This window comes from Poecilia reticulata, chromosome 22, assembly GCF_904066995.2.
Source record: "Poecilia reticulata chromosome 22, P_reticulata-male-v2, whole genome shotgun sequence".
Taxonomy (NCBI): domain Eukaryota; kingdom Metazoa; phylum Chordata; class Actinopteri; order Cyprinodontiformes; family Poeciliidae; genus Poecilia; species Poecilia reticulata.
The window spans coordinates 7,176,231-7,195,934 of record NC_088851.1 but is presented as its reverse complement, the minus strand read 5'-3'; the positions used below and the strand labels follow the sequence as shown (position 1 = coordinate 7,195,934).

General features: G+C 39.3%; 2 protein-coding genes across 3 annotated transcripts in view; both read left to right on the top strand.

Annotated features, from left to right (window-relative positions):
• The window catches only part of nin (ninein (GSK3B interacting protein)), a 38,878-nt gene extending 30,625 nt beyond the window's left edge, over positions 1-8,253 (top strand). Inside the window, exons 18-28 of the mRNA XM_008399004.3 lie at positions 241-339; positions 644-713; positions 802-990; positions 1,073-1,189; positions 1,421-1,534; positions 2,131-2,277; positions 2,375-2,488; positions 2,570-2,671; positions 3,429-3,521; positions 6,809-6,922; positions 7,370-8,253. Coding sequence (XP_008397226.1) covers positions 241-339; positions 644-713; positions 802-990; positions 1,073-1,189; positions 1,421-1,534; positions 2,131-2,277; positions 2,375-2,488; positions 2,570-2,671; positions 3,429-3,521; positions 6,809-6,922; positions 7,370-7,585 — 1,375 coding nt within the window. The 3' untranslated portion in view covers positions 7,586-8,253. The remainder of the gene's footprint in view (positions 1-240; positions 340-643; positions 714-801; positions 991-1,072; positions 1,190-1,420; positions 1,535-2,130; positions 2,278-2,374; positions 2,489-2,569; positions 2,672-3,428; positions 3,522-6,808; positions 6,923-7,369) is intronic.
• A 574-nt stretch (positions 8,254-8,827) lies between these two features.
• On the top strand, positions 8,828-18,002 carry sav1 (salvador family WW domain containing protein 1). 2 transcript variants are annotated; one of them, XM_081603631.1, is made up of 5 exons: positions 8,828-9,150; positions 10,008-10,487; positions 14,863-15,217; positions 16,045-16,173; positions 16,918-18,002. In XM_081603631.1, exons 1-5 carry the CDS (start codon positions 9,057-9,059, stop codon positions 17,132-17,134), a joined length of 1,275 nt encoding a protein of 424 aa, XP_081459757.1. In that variant the 5' UTR covers positions 8,828-9,056; the 3' UTR covers positions 17,135-18,002. The 2 variants fall into 2 exon arrangements, with proteins under 2 accessions (XP_081459757.1, XP_008397220.1); XM_008398998.3 differs by having other exon boundaries at positions 8,830-9,150; positions 14,947-15,217.
• The last annotated feature ends 1,702 nt before the right edge of the window (positions 18,003-19,704 follow it).

Here is a 19,704-nt window from a genome sequence, read left to right as displayed (position 1 = left end):
GCTTCCCCGTCCCACTAGTGGTTCTGATGTTAGATCCACTCTCAGTGTTTTTCCCCCCCCAGTCACAACGTAGAGCCGCTTCTCCTGCCTGTCAAGCTCGAGATTACTTGAGCTAAGCTGCTTTCGTCCTCGTAAAACCCCATCCTGAGTCTTTAAATTCGCTGTATGTGTTCAACACGAAGCTTACTGTGATTTAACGTCTCGTAAAATGAGTTTCTAATAAAATCCATCTTTCTTTAGATACAAAGCTACTCGACTAGCAGAGGAAAACGTCTGTCTGCAAAAAAACATCGCCGCTCTGAAGGAAGGCGACTTGAAGGAGGCCAAGGATGAGTTGATGTGAGCCTCTTTAATAAAATATTGTCATAGGGTCTTAGAATTTGATCGTGGTATTTTGTGGTACTGTTACGATAACGATTAAAAAAAAATCATAAAAATGTATTTAGTGCTTATTTTTTACGGCAGCTGAGACTATATGGCACTCTATTCATAGCCCCACAAATGTTGTTCTTCAAAATATTCCCATTTAAAATAAAAGATAATGTTGGTTTTATTGTAGAGCCTCGAGGTCCTCCTCTTCTGACGGGAAATATCATCACTTTCCTGCTTTTATTTTTATTTTTCTCATTTCTCCGCATTGCAGACAAACCTTGAAGCATTTGGAGAAAGGGAAGCATGCAGCTCAACAAGCCGCCGACAGTTTCAATAAACAGGTAATGGAGTACGTTTCCGAATGAGAGAGAGTCTGTTGTCAAGAACCGTTTACTGTTGATGGATTTTAAGGGTTTTACTCGTCTCCAGGTTTCAGAGTTGCATTCCCAGAGCCAGCAGCTGGAGGACGACAACGGGCAGCTGGAGGACGACAACGGGCTCCTGGTGGAGAGAAACGCCCAAAGTGTCGCCGACATCGAGAGCCTGCGAGAGCAGCTGGCGGAGCTGATGAAGGAGAGCGAGACGAGGGAGGCCCTCCACTCCAAGGAGAAGACCAAGGTCGGCAACACGCACCCCGCTCCCCGTCCTGCTGTTGAGCCTGGCAGTAGCTGGTAGTTGATTGGTGGTTGTTTTGTGCTAGATGGCAGCTTGTGTGTCTGCTCTGGAGGCAGAGTTTGACAAAGCTCTGAAGGAGTCCACTCAGCTGAAGGAGAGAAATGGCCAGCTCTCACAGCAGCTCTCTGGCCTCAGGGAGAAGGTGAGCAGCTTAACGTGGGCGGGCCGGTTCGCTGGGAGCCAAATACGAACGCACGCCACACTTTTCAAATCTGTGTGTGTAGAATGCCATGTAAACCGTTTCCTCCCACCGTACGACGACTTGTTTTTGTTGTAAAATGACAAAAATGTCGCTGCACTCGTACTTGCATTTTCTAAATGTTCTTAAAAGTTTTGCAAGAACATTCAGGGAAACTTTTTTTTTTCACATCAGGCCTTCCAAGTGGAATCGATGGAGACTCGGCTCAGCAGTCTGGTAGAGGAGTGCAGGACGGTGGATAAGGAGAGTGCCGGTCTGCGCAGCCAGCTGGCTAAAGCTCAAGAGCAGGTAAGAACCAAACATCCACAACACTGAAAGCCCCCCCCACAAAATCCAAGTATCTTTGGTCTGGTTTCTAGTGCAAACATCTTAGTTTTATCTCAAAAAGATAAAACTAACTCACTAACGAATAACTTTTCATTAGGAAATGGGAGTTTGTTTTAAGTCAATAATCCCTAAATACTGATGAAAAAATGTGAGTTATAAGGGAAATAACCTGCCAGTGGAACAAGATATTTTTCCCCTTTTATAAGCTAAAATATCTTGTTCCACTGGCAGATTGTCACTTTTTCCATCTTCTTTAAGGAATTGTTGACTTAAAACAAGCTATTTCCTGCTGAAAAGTTGGTTAGTTTTATCTTTTTAAATATACTAAGATGTTTGTATTAGAAACTAAACCGAAAATCCCTAATAAGACTTTCCTTTTACCTGATGAATAACTAAGTTTTGACGTTCAAGTAGGTTTAGCTGCAACTTTAGCTTAAAAATAAGCCTCATTTCACCAAGTTTAAATCACTTAACAGAAAGTATCGTCTCTACGTGAAGAAGTCTAAGAGTTTTGAGTTGAAAAATGAATCTTGAACTTGTCTTCCCACGCCCTCCAGCTGGTATCTGCAGATGAAACCTTCAAGGTGGTGAACCGGCAGAGCGCCCGCCTGAAGTCAGACCTCCGTGTTCTGCAGCAGGAGAGGGATTCCCTGAAGCACGAGGTCGCAGTGCTGCACATGCAACTGCAGAATGCAAATGAGAAGGTGAGACTTTGTTTTCTGTCTTTTTTTTTAGAATGTTTAGCAAAAAACAGAAGTGCAAAAGTGTGATTCTTTTTTAAATTTTTTTATTTAATGTCAGAACCAAATTTTGGAGAGGGCCCTACACTCCAGCGGCAAACAGAAACAGCAGAACCATTCCTCCTTCCTGAAGGCCTTGGAACAGGAGCTGGAAGCAAAAGCCGAGCTGCCACGGGTGAAGATCCGACTCCTTTATTTGCTCCTAAAGCGTTCTGATGAAGCAGCAGTTTCCTGATGTCTATTAAATTTGTTTCAGGGCTGCGACGCTGAGCAAAGCCACGCAGAACTGGACAGTCTTCTGCAAGAAAACGAGTCACTCAAGACACAGATGGCTCGAATGTCAACACACATGATGGAGGTAAACCCAGAAAATATTTTCTAAAAGTGACTTTTATTTCATTGTGAGTTGTACAACGGATTATTAGGGAGTTTGTTTGTTTAATTGTGAGAATGTTGTCATAAATATTGAGTGGAAAAGATGCAATTTTACAAAAAAAAAAAACATCTGAAAATTATAAGAAAAATGTTTTAATAAGGAAAAAGCTTCGTTTTCAGGATCTGACATGACCAGCTCAGTTTGTGTAAATATTTCTTCAAAATACACATTTGTTTGCACAATTGTTTCAAAGTCCTGCTACTGATAATAATGTAATACTGATGTGTTATAATTTTTTATGGCATTTCTACTAAGCATTAATCATTATGTGTAAAACTTATACCAAAGTATAACTTCACAAAATGCTCACCATTCCTCATTATAATTTATTTTATTGTATTAGCATTCTTATAAAATTCCGATTAAAATTACTACTGGGAATATCATGACTTTATTCCGGTAATGTTAAAGAAAATTTGGCCCTAATATTATTCCGTAATGTTAACCTAAAAGTCCAAATAGAGTAAAACTCGCTTGTCAAACAAAATGGCGGCCCTCTGCGTGCTGACATCACTCTGAACTATGGAAACCCAGGAGTGCGTTGGTGGAAAAACAAATCCAGACTAAAAAAAACAAAATCTTCAACCCTTTGTACAATGCTTGAAAAGTTTGTTGAAATGTATTTTTTTTGTTTTATTTTTAGGAGTTACTCTACTATATTATTCTCTTTTGCTTCCAGTCGTTTCACGCGCAGTACGGCGGACATCTTCCTCCATCGCCTCAGAGGGGGCCGAGGGGACAGCAGCGTGGTGACGACCCAGACAACATGCAGGTAAAGCAAAATTTAATCTTAGAATCATGTCCAAAAGTCTTGATTATACGCTGCAATAAGAAAAACTGACCTTCTGCTCGCATCTACTTTGCAGCAAATGTAGAGCTAACCAAACTAGATGGTTTAGCACCACTGCATCGTTGTACAGTAAATAATGCACTACTTCCATCCTCTTTCATTTTCTATCATTTTGTTTTTACTTTTTGCCACTCTGGTTATTTGTAAACTTGCTCTGTCAAAGGAGAACCTGCGCACCGTGTCTTACTGTGGGTCATCTGTTGTCATGGGATACAGTGAAAGTCAAAGCGGTGTTCAATCCATTCAGATCGCTCACTTCAGCTGCTTAAAAATTATGCTAATGTTTTATAAAAATAAATGGATAAAACTTACAGATCACTAACATTGCTGCCAAATGTGCTGGAAATGACTGAGCAAAGGTCGCCCAGGGTGACTATAGTTTTTCGAAAACTTTGTTGAAAGCTTTGTATTTAAAAAAGAAAAAAAGTCTTATACAGAAGTATACAAACCCTTTGGAAATGTTCCTCAATAAATTACTTCCCAGTCTTTTGTAGCTTCTAACAGGTTTCCCCTCATCCATTTTCTTTTGTAACGATTTTTTCTGGAAAAGGCATCCCCCACAGCATTATGCTGCCACCACCAGATATGGTGGTGTGTCCAGGATGCATTGGTTTCTTTGGTGGGTTTTTTACATTTCAGACTCATCAGTGCAGTCAGCAACCAGGAAATGCTTTGAAGTTTGCGATTGTAGTGTGAAAAAACGTGAATAAGCCCAACGGGTGTGAATACTTTTGCAACACGTCACATGTTGCGAAAGACGTGACGTGTTTTAAAAGATGGCTGAAAACGCAATAATTTTCCTATCAGTGTAATTTTTTAAACATCTGAGCTGAGTGATTTCTGTTCAGTTTTGGTTTTTTCCATTTGATTTTTTTTTGTTCTTTCAGCTTAAATTCTGAGTTCTCTGTATTCATTTTTTAAAATTATTTGTTGCTGCCGTCACACACATCACTATCCCAGCATCTTGTCTGTTCTCATGCCACACATGTAGTGTTTACTTTCTGGGTTTGGTGTCCAGTCCATTGAGACTGTTTGTGTTTCCAAAACTCACTGTTCTTATTTAAGTTTCCGTCTCTGGGCTGAAGGAGTTGAGCTGCGGTGATCATCTGGGTGTCGTCCTGGTTCCTGTTTTTTATTTTTGTTGTTGTTTCTGTCAAGCTAATAACATTAGATTTATGACTCTGATCATAAGCAAAAAAAAAAAGATGTGCAACTCTGTATACTGCAGACTGTTATACTAAAACTGAGTTGTGTTGAGGCTTCATCTATGTTCAGATAATATAACTATGAACTTTTTGCAGTGCCTTACAGAAGTATTTATCTCTTAAGCCACAAAAATATAATGTAATATATAATTAGGATTTTAAATGATCCAACACAAAAGAGTGGATATTTTTTTAAATGAAAGAAAATGGATGCATTTTTTTTTTTGCATGTAAGCCAGTTTAGTTTTGTTATCTGATCAAATTCCTCCACATGTTTGCCTCTGATTCTTCCACTGAACAACTTAGCATTTTTTTTTACTAAGGATAAATTATAAACATTTCAGTATCTGAACCAGGACGGTTATTAATATCAGATCTGTGCATCTCCACTTTTTAAGTAGTTAGGTGGTTTCTAAGCTTTTTGATGAGATTTCCACTCCACACTTTTCAGATTTTTTATGTAAAAGACAATGAGAGCCAAGCATTCTTTTCTGTCTCACTTTGTCCCGGTAAATCACACCAAACACATAAAAATGTGTGTTTGTTAAATAATGACCACAAAGTAATACAATTCAGAATAAATGAATACTCTGTGAGGCACTCAGGATCCAATGCCATATTTACTGAAATTGTTTTTCATGGTTAGATGCATTTTTTTTCTGCGTTTTTCTAGTTAATAGATTTATAGTTAACGCATCTGACTAGTAGACCTAAAACAAACTTGTAGTGCGTGTGCGTATGCGTGTGTGTGTTGAGGGTTGGAGGAGAGGGTAGACCTCTGGTGAAGTGTTCCTGCCTTTTCTCTCCAGGGGGCGCCGCCGGAGCAACGGGCCGCTCACGCAGACAGCTGCAGGCGGATCGGTGGATTGTGACAGTTGCCGCTTTCCCCCGCGTTCGACTTCTTTAACACTTCTCTTCTCTTCTGACATATTTGAAATCAGAGCGTTAAATGTGATGCTCTCTCACATCCTGAACAAATGTGCCTGACTGAAAAGGCACAAAGGTGCGATTGTGTTTCTCTGCTGCTAGGGGGCAGGAACGAGCATAGAGGCATCCTGCCGGGGTATTTTTATTTATTAATTTTTTTTTACAAAGCAATGTGGATTTACAACAACGATACTGAAAGCTATGTTTACCAGAAATATTTTAGAAAGTGTAACTTTTTCTGTATGCACAGTCGACAGATAATTGACTGTTATAGTTTACTAAACTGGGTTGATTGCAGGGAGTTTTGAAGCTGTATGTGTGGGATGTTTCATTAGAGCACTTTTACTCTTCGTAATAAATGTGACAGGGTATTTAAATCCTCAGAGGCTAAATGTTGTGGATATTTGCCTTATTATTATGGAGAAAAGTTACATTTTAGGTGCATTTTGTGCCCTGTAAGCCTCTTTGTTTAATCACCTGACATGTTACTGTATGGTGTAAGGCTCCTGGTGTTTTGTTTTCTTTCTGTTTAAGCTAGAAATGTTTACATGTCAGACAATAAATGTAGCTAAATATGTTGTGGACCTTTTTGTGTTGCTGCTGCGCTACCAAAGTGAAGTTTTTCTGTCACATGTTTATTTCACTTCCTATTCTTGTAGTATTTATCTTTAATCGGTGTGCCATTATTGCCATATTTATTCTTTGAGTTGTCTTTTTTTTTCTCCTCCATGTTGTATGGTTATTTATTTTTTCTTAAGTTTTATTTATACATTAAATTATAGATTTTTTTTTTTTTTTTTTTTAGGCATACGTGATTATTTTAAGCATATTTCATTTTAATTTATTTTTAAGGGATCACTTTTAGAAATGTACCGAAAATCATTCTCTGCAAAAATCAGTTGGAAAATAAAGCAACCATGTCTCAAAACAAAATCCAAATGTCTGCATGTTGTTTTCTTCTTCTAGTCACACGTCTTCCTTTATCACAACTTTAAAAATTTTTATTTAATTTAAAAAGAATCACATTTTGCTACGTCCGCATTTTCTTGACTATATTTCTTGCTGTCTTCTCACCAGGATGAACGAGAGAGGAAGATGAAGAAGATGGCGGAACGCATGAGGGAAATCGAACTTTCACTCCATAACGTCAAGCTGCTGCTAAAGGAGAAGGTGACTCAGCTGAAGGACCAGGTACGTTATGATCATCCTTATAAAGTGGCTTCACATACCGGTAAAATACATTTTTATAAGCTAAGAGTAAGAAGACGGAAAAATGGATGAATAAATTCTAGTGAGTTTCTTTGTAGATGTTTGTGAAAATGTTTGTGCTTTTTTTTCCCCAGTAACTGAAACTTTAAAAGTCAAAGTAAATTTTATTAATGAGATTAAAGATTGTTTTTCAGGCTTAATGCAAATCCAAACTACTTTCTTTTGTTTTATACAATTTTTCCATCATGTTTTACTTGTGAGAAGCTTTTACACCATATTAATATGTTCTACTTCCACTTTATTTGAAAGTTTGACTGGCATAGAAAATAGTTTGTTTTTCTACCAATTTATCTGTGTCCACCTACTTTCCAAACAGAAAATCTTTTAACACGCGACCAGTAAATCATTTCACTTCTCCGATTCTTGCAGCTGCACAGGAACGGCAAAGCAGACGTGCTGATCAAGGACCTGTACATGGAGAACTCTCAGCTGATCGAGGCTCTGGAAATAACGGAGCAGCGGCAGAAAATCGCAGAGAAGAAGAACTACCTGCTGGAAGAGAAGATCTCCAGCCTCAACAAGATAGTGCGGGACCTAAACCCGTCGACGCTCTCGTCGCTGCCGTACAACTACAAATGCCCGTAACGCGTCACTCGACACGTTTGAAGGAGTTGGTTGTGTCAACTTTGAGTAAGCGCTGAACGTATGCGAACCACAGGGACACTTGTGCAACAGATGCAGCCAGATGCAGGACAATTGGAAGGCTCAGACTCATGTAAACGTCGCTGCTAAATATGCAGGATCTCTATTTGTTTTATCCTTAACCGTAGCAGGTCGACAGACTTGAGTTTTTGATTAACCGAATACGAGGTCAAACGGTTGGCTAGTCATTTATTTCGTAGTAATTTATCATTTTAAAACAATTTTTAAGCTGAAAAGTTGGCTACAAATAGGAAAACGATCCCACCTTTGCATATTCTGTACTGTCTCTGTCCAAAGAGAAAAGCAACATTGATGTAAAATGTGTGTCTGTGTTGGTCCTGTAGACACAATGTTAAGAACGAACAGGAAGTAAAATCATGGACAGAATCATCAGTTTTGTAATGCAGACAATGTTTTTGCTTTTTATTTAACACTACCTGAAACTATGTGGACTATAAAAGTCTCGTGTGGCAATACTTAACATTTATTTAATTATAATTAAGGGGGGAAAAATGCTATAATCTGTTGCAATATGTAAAGTTGCCATCATTAATGTGTTTGAGCTGAAATGATCTGTTACAAGTGCAAATAAAATGTATAGCATTCTGATAGTTTGTGGTCATTTTCTTCCTGATTCGAAATGCGATTCTCGTTTTTCTTCTGCTGTTTAACATATTCATCTATTGAGGTAACTGGAATTTGGATTAAATAGTGCTTGCTCCACCACCATATCCTGTAAAAGCTTGACACATGGTCAAAATTTTTATCTAAAGATACTTTTTGATTATTGTCAACTTAAAAATAAGCCCCCCAACTGGATCAAGTCGGTATTTTTAGTGGTGTATTGAAGAAGTATTACTACTTGAACTTTTCCACTTTTTTTGTACTTTAATCACAAACTTTTATTTTATTGTGGATTTCGTGATGAACCAACTGGTGGTGCAAAACTGTCAAAGGAAAAGTAGAAATAGTGTCTTTTTTTATTGAAAAAGGAGTATTATCCTCCTTTATTCTGATACCACTAACAGTTCCTGATCAGTCCATCTGCGTTATTTATTTTACTTTTAAGATTTTTATTTATAAATGTTTTATTTCCACTTTAGTCATGCTCTACTTTGTTTTGGTCCGTCAATGCGCTACACTTCTTCAACAAGGCATTTAGTAGTGGTTGTGCTCAAACTGTCCTGCAGGGGGCGTGTGACCAGACTGGAAGACCAGCGCTGGGACAGGACTGCTGCGGCAGCATAGTCGCTCCCAGTGGCTACAGTTAGCTGGCTAACTGCTGCTAGCTGTTGGTCAGCTGAAAATGTTTACTTTCTGCCAGTTGTTAACGGAGCGGAGGATGGTAGCAGCGTCGGAGGATTGTGCCATGACTTCCCAGTGTCTTGTTGATGACGTTCCCAAGCTTTAAGTTATGCTCTCACGAAAGAAAAGTAAAAACGAAGCGTCAAAACCAGCTGAGGTACACGGGAAATATGTGAAGAAGGAAACGTCTCCGCTCCTCAGAAGTAAGCGCAACAAGTAGTCTGAGCGGCTAGCGCAGGTTAGCATACGTTAGCTCGCTCGCTAGCTAAAGTTAACTAGTGCCTGGCTGTACTCAGCTAACGTAAACCAACACATTGAAGTGAGAGTATGGAAACATTTAAACACATCATTATGATTTAGAAACTGATTTGCAATGTAATGTACACTGTATGTATCCAGGTAGGATCCTAACAAAGTAGTCCGGTGCTAACTGAAAAGCTCATTGACTTTATGTTCTGGAAGAGGATAACAACTCTGACGATTAACTGCTGTAAATTAAATACACCGGACCTTTTATTTGCCTTAGCAACATTGAGATAAGTTATCTTGTTTTTACTCCTTAATTAAAGCTAAGGTCCTTAGAAATGTTAAAGCCTAAGTGTTCTTTTATTTAAATGCCCAATTAGCTTGTTGACAAAACAGTAGTTTCAATGAGGACTTAGAAATACTGCCAGAAATAAGCTTATTCTGTCAGTTTTTTTGTTATTATTTAATGTGTTGTGGTTTTTAACTTCAGATTTAAAGTCATCTTTTAATTTGACCAACATTTTTCTTAGAACTCGAAGAAGTTAGTTTGGGATGCCAGGATTCTAGAAGTTCTGTGTGAAAAGTTAAATATTATTGTGACGGCAAAGAGTCCATTGGAAAAGATGAACAGTTCGGCAATTTAAGGATCATGCTGTTTCTGTAGTGTCTTTAGTTCATTCTCTAATAAAATAAAAAAAAAATGTTTTGACACTTCTGGGATCTGCCCACCAATTTCTAATACAAAGATACCGTTTTTGGACTATAGTCTCTAACTCCTGACATCATTGAGTTGACCTTTGTTGATGTCTTGCAGATCTTATGCCCTCATTCATCCGCCATGGACCCACTATTCCCAGACGAACAGAGGGGCCCCCGCCGGAGATGGCGTCCTCTTCCTACTCTGTGGCAAACAGCAGGGAGTCAGTCGTGTCCCGTAACAAGAGCTTCCTCCGCGCACCCGTGCAGAGGACGCCACATGAAGTGGCCCGCAGAGAGAGCCACCGCATGTCAGCGCCGCCGTACCTGCCTCGCAGTCTGGGAGACCTGTCCCACGAGTACCGCGGCTCAACGCAATCCTTCCTCACCGATGTGAGCCCCATGTCAGAGAATGGAGATGCTGCCAGGTATTACTACCCAGCTGAACCCTATTATGAAAACCAGCAGCAGCAGCATCAGCCCAGGAGAGTGCAGGAGCGCTGCCCTGAGGACTATAGATACTATGAACACAATGAGCACAACTTCCAAAGACTCCCCCACCAACACCACTCCCCAGGGCCAAGCCGACCCCCTTCAGGTAACAGGAAATGCTTTCTAATTAGTAGTTAAAAAGTCGTAAACTAAAAGTGATATTTTTTCAAGATGTTACAAAGCCTACAGATTTTACCTGCACACATTAATTTTGAAGTCTTATTTGAGAAACTGAAATGAATTTTTTTCAATGAGTTTTTAATGGCAGGTCTTGTGGATTGAAAGCAAACCTTTCAAGTCTGAGGACTAATCAGACCTCTGCTGATAGAGCTTCAAACAGTCAATCAACTTGCAATTAATTTTCAGTGGTTTCATTAAAAATTGTTCTGATCGATTAACTGATTTTGTCCGCTTAGATCTTTTTTTTTAGTGCGGTAGTTTGGCCTCCATCTAGAAGAGGGCACCACTGTCTGTCGTTAAGTGGAACCAGTTGATGCAAAAACAAAGATGGTGGGGCCATGCCAGTACAGGAAAGAGAAACCGTTCAAACAGTTTGGGATGAAAAATGTACTTTTTGCTGTTCTTTTTGAAATATAGACACTTAATAGTGCTCATTCAGCTGAACTGCACAGAGCAGCATCAGCTTCTCATTCAAAAATTATTGATGTACTAAGATAACAGAAAAGTGGAGGGGATAACAAAGAATGTATGAACATCTGTTTGTTTATGACAAATTAAGTGCTTCACAAATTCATATTTTATTTTTCTATTCAGGAACCTAAAAGGCTCCTGTTTTGTTATATTTTATAAATATGCCTCAGTTTAATAATGCGAGAAATCCACAATTCTCTGCTTATTCAGTCAGTATTTAATACAGCTGTCACAAAATAATGTTAAAATGTAATGAAGTTTTATTCAAATTCAGTTCATTATTTAAAGAATGTGACCCTCTATGTTGCTGAACGTCTGCCGGCCCTCTTTTTTAAGAGCTTTTTAAGAAAATGGCTGCTAACAAAGCTCAGTCAACTTTTGATAAACTCATTGATCAATGACTTGCATCCCTACCTGCCATTTACATGGAGACTTAACACACGGTTTAGTCAAAGTAACCTCTCTGATGTGCTCCGTTTTAAATATTGCTGATGGCTTTTGAATCACAAGCAGATGATTGAAATACAAGCCACCGTTCAATCCAACAGTCATTTCAGTTCATGTTTTCATCCAGATCACATGTTGTCATATGAAAGCTCCACACTGTAAACAGTAGTACGCGTATATTGGAGTGTATATTTACCCCCCCCGAGAGTAAAATTATATGCGGCTTGCAGGAATTTTCCACTTCTCCTCAAGCAGAAACCCTTCTATTATGTGGCCGTCTTGTTGATGCGACCCGCCTTTTGCATATCGCTCAGCTCTTTTTGAAGTGAAGTCAAACAAGTGTTGGAAGTCTCTGCATTTAAAAAAAAATTCTCTCCATTTGCCAATAACTTTCTGCTGGCAAACTAGTAATTTCCAGTCAGAAACCTCCGTCTTAAATGGCTCCCATGCACTGATCTCTGTGTAGCCGCATGTCATCCTGATGCGGATATCATAAAAATGCATGTGTGTGTCATCCCTTTTACTTTTCGTGTCACTCTAAAATGAGCTGCTGTCATCTGGACTTGACACTAATCTGTGAGGTATTCTTACACATTATCTCGATCGTGTAGCGTTTAACATTCACTCCTGCTCAGGATGTCAGATGATGACAATAATTAGTTAGCAAAATATTTGTGGCATGGAAGGCAGGGTGTTACTTAACCAGAGGTGCAGCTACACTGAAGGTGACTATTTTCATTTTGTTTCAGTATATAAAAAGGAAAAACAAATTGTTATAGTATGTCTGCCGCCAACACATTTAGCCAGTCATAATTTCTCTTTAAGAACTGGGGAATGAGAAGATATAAGAAGCGTATTTAGTCCAGCTTTGGTGCCGTTGGTCAGAATTGACGTCACGATGTGTGAGAAACTAATTTCTGTAAAAACTGTTTTACTAAATTATTTGGACTTGCCATTTTTAGCATAATCCGTTAGCATGTAGCTCACTTACCTCGTCCGACTGAAACAGTGGTCTTGCTGTACTTTGTTCAGGCTTCCTGTTATCTGCTGAAAGTCTCCATCTTTTTTGCAGCACTCGTGTGTGTGATGCATTCACTAATCAGAAAAAGAGCTGAATATTGGGTTTCCAGCAAAAGAGTCTCCTCTTCCTCACACTTTCTTATCCTATCTTACCAAATAAATGTCCAAGAGTCTTTTTTGATAGAAAAATGAAGATATTACAGATGGTTAAACAATGATCCAGCTTGGTGACATTTAATGAACACTTGAAGCACCAATATTATGAGTGTTCCCAGCACATAGTGCTACTTTATTATATCATTTTCAAATAACCATGATACCTTCAGCTGTTATAAAAAAAGGCTGTATTTATCAAACATTATTGCTTAAAAGAAATTTGACTGCACAATTTAACAACTCGAAATTCGCCTTCAGGAAGTCATCACAACATTTTCCCTGTTAAGCTGTTTACAAATGTTCTGCGAAACGTCTCACTGAGAAGTAGTTTGTGTGATTTGAGGATTGGGCATACTAGTTTAAATAGTGGTTTAAAAATAATAGGGAAACATCCATCAGGTGATTGTTCTTATTGCGGGGAAACAGAAGGAGTAGAACATGTGTTGATTTATTGTAGAAAATATTTAAAAGAGAGGAAAGAATTGGAAAGGGTGATGGGGATTTCAGCAACTATGGCTAATTTATTAGGGAACCATCAATCACATGCTATAATTCAAGCACTTATTAAATATTTAAAAGATACAATGTTAGCTGAGAGGATTTAGTATGTATGTGTGTGTGAGTGTATCTATATAATTTAGTTATTTTAAGATTTGACGATGTATAGGAAAAAATGAATTTCTGAATTGCATCTCCGTCCAGTTGATGGCGGTAATGCACAAAGTTAGTAAACTGCCAGAAAAACGCTATAGAAGAAGAAGAAGTAATTAGTGTGATGTGCTCAGCAGCTGCAGTTCCACCAGGTGTTTCCTGATTGCTGCAGCTGCTAGACTGAAGGTGACTTAAGGAGCTGAGTGGAAAAGGTGCTTGGTGAAAGCAAGCATTTAGGCAACCCCAAATGGCGAAGTTAAGGGCTTTTGCAAACTTGCCTGAAATAGCCGAAGAAACTGAAATATCCGAAGAAATTGAAATATCTGATGAAACAGGTATGTTTTTGATTAGGGAAAAAACCTAAAGCTAACAATCAATTTAGATAATACTGTCCCTTTAAAGAAAATCTAATTTGATTTCCCCTTCTGACTGCCACTACAATGCAGGAAGCCAAAAATTGATTTTGAAGTTAATTTATGCATCAACAGTCAGTAACTATAAAACTTGTATATGAACTTATGAGAAAAAGTCTTCATGCATTAGAATCACAGTACCTGGCCAAAGTATTCTCCTTTAATTTTTGTTCTCGCATTTTATGATGACTACAAACTTGAATGTATTTTATTGGCATTTCATGCAATGCAGTGATCAACATCTCAGGTGTGAAAGTGTTGAAAACAATTTTTCTTGCACGCCACAAATCTGGCGTTTATGGAATAGCGACATTGTTGAGGTAAAACTAAAATGTACAGGTTTCCTCAGATGATGGACAGGACAAACATGGCAGTTCTGGTCACATCTTATTTGTAAAAAAAATATTAGTCTCATTTTCTTTCCGATTCACATTATCCCACTACTTTAAGCAACAACGTTTGTAGTCGTTGCATAACTGTGACCCTGCGTAGAGAGTCTTTATCTCAAGAAAAAAAAAAAACTAAAGTTAAGCATGATGATGAGGTGAAGAAAGAGGACTAAGAGAACTCTACTTTGGAGCAGAAGCACATTCCATTCCTTCACTCAGCAGCTGGCAGAGAGCTCCAGCTCTGCTGCCCTGCTGCTGTCACTCTCATGCAGAATTTACCTGACTTTAGTTCCCATTTTCCTGAATTTCCTTTTTAATCGCCAGTTCCAAAGTCTTGATACTTGTCTGCGCAGATGGTGGCTAATAAAAGTAGCGTTTAGGAAGCTGGCAGCTTGCAGAAAGAGTTTGGGAGGTTTAGCATTTTGTTATGTGCGTTTGGCTGGTGTTGGAGAGATGACTGACTTCCTGTCCAAACGTAAAACACTCCCATTTCCTTCTATTCCTCCAACATTCACAGTTGGAGGATTTGTCACATCAGTCAAAATGACTTGCAACTCTGCCCAGGTTCAGTTTTACTTCCAAACTGCATTCATCGTGCCTTTAGCAGCGATTCTCAGCCTCCTTATCTTACCCTGCTGTATGTTCAGTCGCCCCATTAGATGACCTTTTCAGCAACAGCACATTCCTCTCCTTTTTAAATGACACTTTCCCACACAAGACAGGAAGACATTTTTAAATGTCTCCTTTTTCCCAGAAGTGCCGTTAGCCGACCGCTGCTGTGCTGCAAATTTGCTCGGACGTCTCTGCTGCTTCAGTCAGAAAGGTTTGTTTTCCTCAGGCATAGGTCGAATACAGGCCAAGTCTCTGGGGAACCTCTCCAGCCTGACCGGAGAGGACACCCCCCTTCCGGCCGGCTGGGCCCTCGACTGGACCATCCGCGGCAGGAAGTACTACATCGACCACAACACCAACACTACACACTGGAGCCACCCTCTGGACAGGGAGGGGCTGCCTCTGGGCTGGGAGAAAGTAGAGTCTGCTGAGTTTGGGGTCTATTATATGGATCACATTAACGAAAGAGCACAGTATCGACATCCATGTGCCCCAAGGTAATCCTTCAGTGAAATGTTTCCATCTACTGAGCCCATTTGTTTTTGTTTTTTTTTTGTGACTCATTAAGTTCTATCAATTTAGCTTTTCTCTTTAGGCAGTTCGAATACACTTAAGTTAGCTTGGAACCTAAATATGTAATAAATGTTAGTATTTGCGATTATTTTGATAACGTTTACACCAGTGGTCTCCAAAGTCGGTCCTCAAGGGCCGGCATCCTGCATGTTTTGGTTCTCTCCCTGGTTTGACACACCTGGACCCAATGATGGCTCATTAGAAGGCCTAAGAAGAACATTGACATGCTGAGGAGTTTGTTTCTACCACCAGGGAGAGAACTAGAACATGCAGGATGCCCGCCCTCGAGGACCGACTTTGGGCGCCACTGTTTTAGGCCCCCTCATTAATTCAAGAGATTAAGAATACAAAAGGTGTTGGTTTTTTGATTTGTCAAATGTTTTTTTTTTTTTTTGACTCACGACCTTATGAGATTACAAAACCAAAACTACTCCTAGAAAAGTTAGTGGGTGGCAACAAGTGGTTTGTTCCTCAAATGCTCTGTTTGAAGTTATAAGACCACATTAAGTTAACACCTCCTTACATCCAGGTTGTAAGAATTTTATTATTTTGTCTTTCTGACAAATGAACATATTTTTCAATCAAGTCTGAAGTGCGTTCAAGAATCAAACCACCTATAGCCACACGTGGCCTTGAAATATTTTGGGGGTTTTGGATCTTTCATTTACATAATTGCTCCTTATTTACAAAAACAATAGTAAGCTAATTCCATAAATTATATACTGTTCGTGACACTGATTTTTTTTTCCAGCGTGCCTCGCTACGATCAGCCGCCGCCGCCGCCTCCTGTGATCCATCAGCCGATGCTGGTGCCGGCTAACCCGTACCACGCGGCTGAGATCCCAGACTGGCTGCAGGTGTACGCCCGCGCACCCCTCAAGTGAGTACAGTCTGTGGAGTTAGCAGGCAGGTAAATTGAGAATAATCAGAAATTATTTTTCTTTTACTGCAACAAGGTGTCTGAATCCTTAAGTCTTTAATGAATTGGAAAAGTTTCCCTTAAATCAGCGTAAATTTTAAATTGATTTAAGGTAATCTTCAATCAAGTTTACCTTAAATTTAATCAGTTTTTAAATGTATTCTATGTGGTTTATTTTTTCTCTTGTCAGGCAAACGTTTGAGTTGCTTGCAGACAAATTCTGACTTGCTAGCTGCTAATGTACCTTTTAAAGCTAGATGGCGTGTTTACACTAAATTAAAACAGGCAGGTTCCCAACGTTAGCTAGCAAATAGGCTAGCTAGCTTACTTGCACTATATTAAAGCACAAAATTTTAAAATAAGAGATTTTTTAGCTATGTAGTTAGCTTTTGTGTCTCATGAACAAGTGTACATTTATCAGCTGTTTGCTAGAAAACGATTGTCTTAACCATTGGCTCACTTCTGTTGCCAACCTACATGATGCTACATTTATTGTTAAAAAAACAACTTGCCACTACTGCTCCTTAAAATATACACTTGTACATTTGTCATTATTCCTGGCCTTAAAGTTCATTCACAGCTGCCTTAAAAGACCTGCAGAAACCCTGAGAAAATTGTCAAATTTGCACTGTAAAATTCGCACCCCTTCCTGTGCTCATAACAAATCATCTTTATTCTTTAACACTTTATCCCCCCCCCCTTCAGGTACGACCACATCTTGAAGTGGGAGCTGTTCCAGCTGGCCGACCTGGACACGTATCAGGGCATGCTGAAGCTGCTGTTCATGAAGGAGCTGGAGCAAATCGTCAAGTTGTACGAGGCGTACCGCCAGGAGCTGCTGACGGAGCTGGAGGCCCGCAAACAGCGGCAGCAGCAGTGGTACGCCCAGCAGCCCAACAAGGGCTACGCCGGGAACATGTGACGGCGGTTCTGCTGCGCGACGAGGAACGCCTTCTCTGAGGTTGCAACGGTTTGGGGAGCGGTCCGTGTTTTGCCTTTGATATCGAGATTGACTCGTAAATTGCTTCCTTACCAAAAAAAAAACAAAAACATCCGTGCCTTTTTGCTCGATCCAAATATATATAAATATGCCAGCCAAGAAGTCGAAGCACTTCCTGACAGGGAGAAGAGGGAGAATCAGCTCAAGTGATGCTCACTTTATGAATGACTGGAAAAGAAAAACACTAGAATGAAGACGTCGCCGGCAGACGCTGCTTGTTGTGGCGTTTGGAACCACCAACCTGAGATGTGAATGATGGTGCAATTTTTCCTTTTTTTTGTTTTTTTTTTTGTTTCAGGACTGGGAAGCACCAAGTCTGAAAGTTTGGATATTTGCTGCGAAACATCACAAAACTGCCTTTAATAAGATAAAATGCATCAACTTTCCAGTTTTTGCTCATATCATGCCGACATCTAATCCGTCTTTTTTTTTTTTTTTTTTTTTTTCCTGCGAAAAATGACCGGCAGCTTCTTTTATTTAAGCACTTTTTTTTTTCTTTTCCTTTTGCTTTGTAACCATCATAAACTAAAACGATACTCCGTAAAGTAAATAAACATATGCATTGCTCTTGTTTTCTGATGTTCTGTACACTAAAGACAATCCAAAGGTTTGTGTGATTTATGAAACTTTGTGAAACACAATTGATGCTGCCGTTCACCTGACATGACATCACTACAAATCCTGAATATTCCAGTTTTTCTGTGTTTAAGATGAAAATAAGCTACTGGACATTTTACCATATCCTCTCTAAATGATAAAGTTTGCCAGAAAGGAGCATTTACAACTTAAACTGCTGTGAATCTGTCATCTTTGTTTTTGGACTGGATGTTTTGGGTGACTTGACTTTAGGGTAAGTTCCCAGCCTCGTGTTTTGGGATGCTCAATTTTGTATGCACCGAAGAAGACCGCTTGATGTGGGGGGAAAAAATCAACAAAATGAATTTTTAGTAAACTAAAGGTCTCGCCTGTGTCAATATATTTTTCCCAAAGCAGACTGTATAGCTGTGCAACTTTGATCCATTTTAAGAGCAAGAATTTGATGCCAGAGTCTTTTTTTTTTTACGTTACATTCAGGCTCGCATTCATTTACTTCTAGTGTTTAAAATTCCTCAGCAGGTTGCAGAAATAATTTTTTTGTTGCCTCCAACAAGCTGCCTGGTGGGATATTTGGCCACTATTTTTAGTTAATTTTCTGATTGAGGCAACTTTTAAACGCAGTCCACAGATTTTCAATCATGTTTGTCAGAAACTTAATGTTGGGCTGTTTTTTTCCAAAATCAGTTTTGGTTCACCCAACCGCCTCGTTTGACTCGTCCAAGGTGCAGAAGTGTCTTTAAAGGCTGTCTTTTTTTGTGTGCGCTACACTTGGATTTTGAATTTAACTGAACATAAAATAGTTTAATAAAATCAGCTATAAGTGATTAAAAACATGGTCTTGACATCAGTTCAGCTCAGCACCTTAACAGGCAGCTGGTTTGTGAAAGTGGTGGATCTGGTTATTGTAAAACATTAATTCTCCTCTAAAATATAAATCCAACTCCAGTTCTTTAATTTCAAAGCACTCCTGTTTTGTTATATTTTAAAGTATCACTTTTTTGTTCGTGTGGTCATTTTTTGAAGGGTTTTACAACTCTACAAATTTGTTGGCATTGAGGGCAAAAATGTCTTTGTACTGGAGTTGCTGCTCCTTGATGTTTGTGTATACTTTTGTCTGTTTGGATTAGAGAAAATCCACTATAAATTTAAAGTAATCTACCCTACTCTGAAAGTAAAATCAATCTGTTCAGACAAATCACTAAAACCAGAAAAATAAATGGTAGGTATATAAATTTCTCAATCAGGTGTCAAATCGGGATGCTGCATTTGAAAACTAAACTCCGATTCTCTTCAAATTATTCTATTAAAAAAAATCACATGTGAAAGGTTTGTTTTCATTAATTTGGTCCAACTTTATTTATCTCCTTGTGACTAACTGCAGTGTGCTGAAGCCAAACAGCTAGTTTGAAAGATGTCGACTCGTTTAACACTTGCCTTTAAGCGTAGGGGAGGGATGATGTGGGGAAAAGAAACCGTTAAAAGTGTGATTTCCATCTCATTCGAAACAAAACGACTTCTCTGACTCGTGAAAAGGAACACCTAAAACACTCAACGTACGGGATTTTAAGAAGCAAAACGATCCGATTGAAAGCCTCCTTGATGCCGATTACACTCTGTGGAAGACTGTAGAAACCAAGCAGTGAACTCAAAGCATCCACACACCAAAAGAAAAAATAAGTCTGTCACCATCAAAAAGCTTTGTGTTTACGATGAATGTGAGCTCGAGGCTCCTCTTGTCACCACGCGACTGAGTTTTTTTTTTTAGCTCAGAGGGTTCAAGTTACGCGTGTTAAAGATGACGGATAAGATCTGGAATGAGGAGCCTTTTCCCAAAGCCGGTCCTGTGGCCACGCCCGGCAACATCCAGCTTTGATTCCTCTGCGGGCGCAGAACGG